This window comes from Psammomys obesus, unplaced genomic scaffold (assembly GCF_907164565.1).
Source record: "Psammomys obesus unplaced genomic scaffold, mPsaObe1.curated_primary_1811, whole genome shotgun sequence".
Classification (NCBI taxonomy): domain Eukaryota; kingdom Metazoa; phylum Chordata; class Mammalia; order Rodentia; family Muridae; genus Psammomys; species Psammomys obesus.
In genome coordinates, this window is record NW_026593357.1 from 1 (window position 1) to 3,171 (window position 3,171).

Consider the following 3,171-nt stretch of genomic DNA (forward strand, 5'->3'; position numbering starts at 1 on the left):
AAGAAAGAAAGAAAGAAAGAAAGAAAGAAAGAAAGAAAGAAAGAAAGGAAGGAAGGAAGGAAGGAAGGAAGGAAGGAAGGAAGGAAGGAAGAAAGGAAGAAAGAAAGAAAGAAAGAAAGAAAGAAAGAAATTGAATAAATTGAAATAAATAATAACAATAAAACAGAAAATACCACAACAGTGTTTAATACACTGCATTTTGAATTTAAAATTAAATAAAACATTTAAAATCAAATAAAAGAAGAAAAACAAAAAAAGAAAGAAAAATAACTAGTATTAGTATGACATCACAAAACACTAAAATACCTTAGGCATTCCTAAGGTTTAAGAACAAGCCTGGAAGATTACTATGCTTGACATCAAAGTACACTAAAGAAGCATAATGAAAACAGAAACTTGACATTGGCATAAAAACAGTCAAAGCATATAGCAAAACCGCGAACCTGAACATAAATAGATAAAATTATGGCAACAAAACTTATTACAAAGTCTGAAGCAATAATTTTGAAAATGTTTCACCTAAAAAGTACTGTGTCCAGATGGATCCACAGCAGAATTCTGCTGGGCTTTCTAAAACCAATATGGTTAATACTCAAAGCAGTGAAAAAAATAAAATTGAAAGTTCAGTTACATTCCTTTTTGATTAAAAACCAAAAATACCCAGATGTTAAAAAATAGGAAAAAAAAAACATCAAAATAGAAAAATATAGACCAATATCCCTGTAGAGTATAGATGTATGGCTCTCAATGAAATACTAGCACAGAAAATTTAAGATAACATCAAAACAATTATTGATTTAAAATTGATCTTGGTACAAGGTACAATACATAAGAACGGTGTGGTTTTGTTTTGCTATGTGGATAGTAAATGTGGTTTTCTTCTTGGCAAATGTTGGAGAGAACTGTTGCTAAAGGTCCAAAGCAAACCAACAGGAATTTCTGGGAAGTTATTCCCAGTGGAGTTTTCTGGAATGTGTGCAGGAGGAAGCAGTGGTTACTGGAGCAGGGTCTCACGGAATAAAAGTTCCCGGCTAGCTATGGTTTCAGTCTTCATTGTAGTTAGAATTAAGGACATTCAAGGTCTCAGTGAAATAAGCAAGCACTCAAGATGGCCTGATAGGATAAAAGCCAACAAGGCAGGGGATTTAATTATTAGTTCCTTTGCACAGCAGAATGGCAAGAGGAAGACTCCGGGAGAAAGACTTAAGTGTACAATGAGCCATGTGCACTATGATCAGCTCCTGTAGACTTCTAATTCCACCAGCTGATAAACCCCAACACTCATGGTGTTAATCTTAGAAAGACAAGGTGCTGCCTGCTTAACTTTCTGTTTGAGCTTTAAATAGTAAGGAGTAAGTAAAACACTCAGGGTCATAATAAACATATCATTTCAATAAAATAAGATTAAACATTTTACTTTTGATTCAAATCACGTAACCTGGACAAAATTGAGAAAGGACTCAAAAGAACAAAGTGTCCAAATGATGGAAAACACAGAGAAATGATGGGGTTGATGTTCACCAGCCACCAATTGTGATTATGAAAAAGAGCAATGCAGCCTCTTAAGATGGAGGAGAGAGTATAAAAAGCCAGAAAGGTGGAAACTAGAAGCAGGATGTTCTGGGTGGCCCTGGAGTCAGGGGAGGTTCTGCTGGAACCGTGAGTGCTGCGGATGTGTTGAACCCTCTGCTTGTGTCTGTACAGGATGATAATCATAGACATGCTGGACCAGGCAATGAGCACAGAAAGAAAGACTTCAGGACACACCACCAATACTGCATAGAGAAACTCACTGATTTCATCATGGATTACAATAGTGCAGTATCCATAATCTCGTTTTCTTGTCACATTTTTACTGTTCATACTGATAAATGAGTGCATAATGGAAATGAAATTTATCAACATAAAGAAGACCCAGAGGATGGAAATGGAGAAGCCAATGTACTTGGCAACTCTGTGTTTATAATCCTCCCAACAGAATTCCCTGGGACTGATTTTCATGACCTGGTAGACACTCAAAACACAGGTGGTGCCAATGGACACACTCCTGCTAATTCCTTGGATGTACATCAGGAACATACAAGTAAAATCTTTAAAAAACTGCTTCAACCCAAAAGCTGACATGGTGTGAGGCACTCCAAAGGAAAGAATGATCAAGGCATTGGCTGCCAATATGTGCAGGAGAATCAAATCTGTGGGCTTTAATATGTGTTTTCTGTAGTAAAGGAGTAGATAGTAGAATATAAAAGACAAATTACCCTGAATTCCAATAACAGTTTGTGATAAGAAAATAATTCGGATTGTCAGATTCCAGAAGTCCATACTGTGATTCTACACAATTTCCTTGAGGTTACGGCTCTGGATATTTTTCGATCAAAATGAATAAAAACAGACGTAGTTTGTGGAAGAAGAGGATATTTTGAATCCATGGAGCTACTTGAGGATTGAAACTGAGTCCTTTAAGCTCATTTATTCCAGGCTAACCTACTTCTATTGTAGAATAACATCCTACAAATGTTGACAAAGAACTCAGGTTCCATGTATGTTACTGTGATACTGCTCAATACCTCAGTGGATATATTGATGGAAGGAGAGCCACCAAGTTTCACAGAAGATGCATCATTCAGGATAATATAGAGTTAGCCTACGAAAAACAGTGAAAAGCTGAAATCATACACTAACAAAGAGTATTCCGGTACTTGCTTATATTTGCTAGATATAATGGGGACGAGGATGATTTTGATAACAACAAAAGTTTTGAATATGTTGATTATTAAGGTATATCTTATCTAAACTTAAAATATAACTAATAAGTAAGTTATAATAGTATTCAAAATATTCCTGTTCTCAGCTGGAGCTATCTTTTGTTTAACCTGAAATGGATACCTTCCTCACCCCACTTTTATCTCTTTCAGGAGAAGTTCCATGGCAAAGTGAACTGCCCTGTTCTCCAAACTCAGCTGAAAATTATATCATTCTGATAAACTCCTTCTTTTTCACTCCTCCTTGCAACTGTCACCTAGGAAGTGTGTTTCTGGGACTGCTCCATGTTTTTCTTTAAATATAATACTTTTATTGATGTTTTGGGGGATTTCACATCATCAGCTCCTATGATATTCACTTCCCAGCCCTCATAGTCCTCACAGACCACTGCTCTGTGCTCTGCTTCTC

At 36.2% G+C, this 3,171-nt stretch overlaps 1 protein-coding gene across 1 annotated transcript; it reads right to left on the reverse strand.

Annotated features, from left to right (window-relative positions):
- Window positions 1-1,413: 1,413 nt before the first annotated feature.
- Window positions 1,414-2,331, reverse strand: LOC129684119 (vomeronasal type-1 receptor 2-like). The gene has a single exon (XM_055617194.1). The coding sequence runs from the start codon at window positions 2,320-2,322 to the stop codon at window positions 1,414-1,416; it is 909 nt and encodes a 302-aa protein (XP_055473169.1). The 5' UTR covers window positions 2,323-2,331.
- Between the last annotated feature and the right edge of the window lie 840 nt (window positions 2,332-3,171).

What these genes read in the sequence shown, in the direction of transcription:
- LOC129684119 (XM_055617194.1), bottom strand. Translation starts at nt 2,322, where the DNA reads ATGGACTTCTGGAATCTGACAATCCGAATTATTTTCTTATCACAAACT.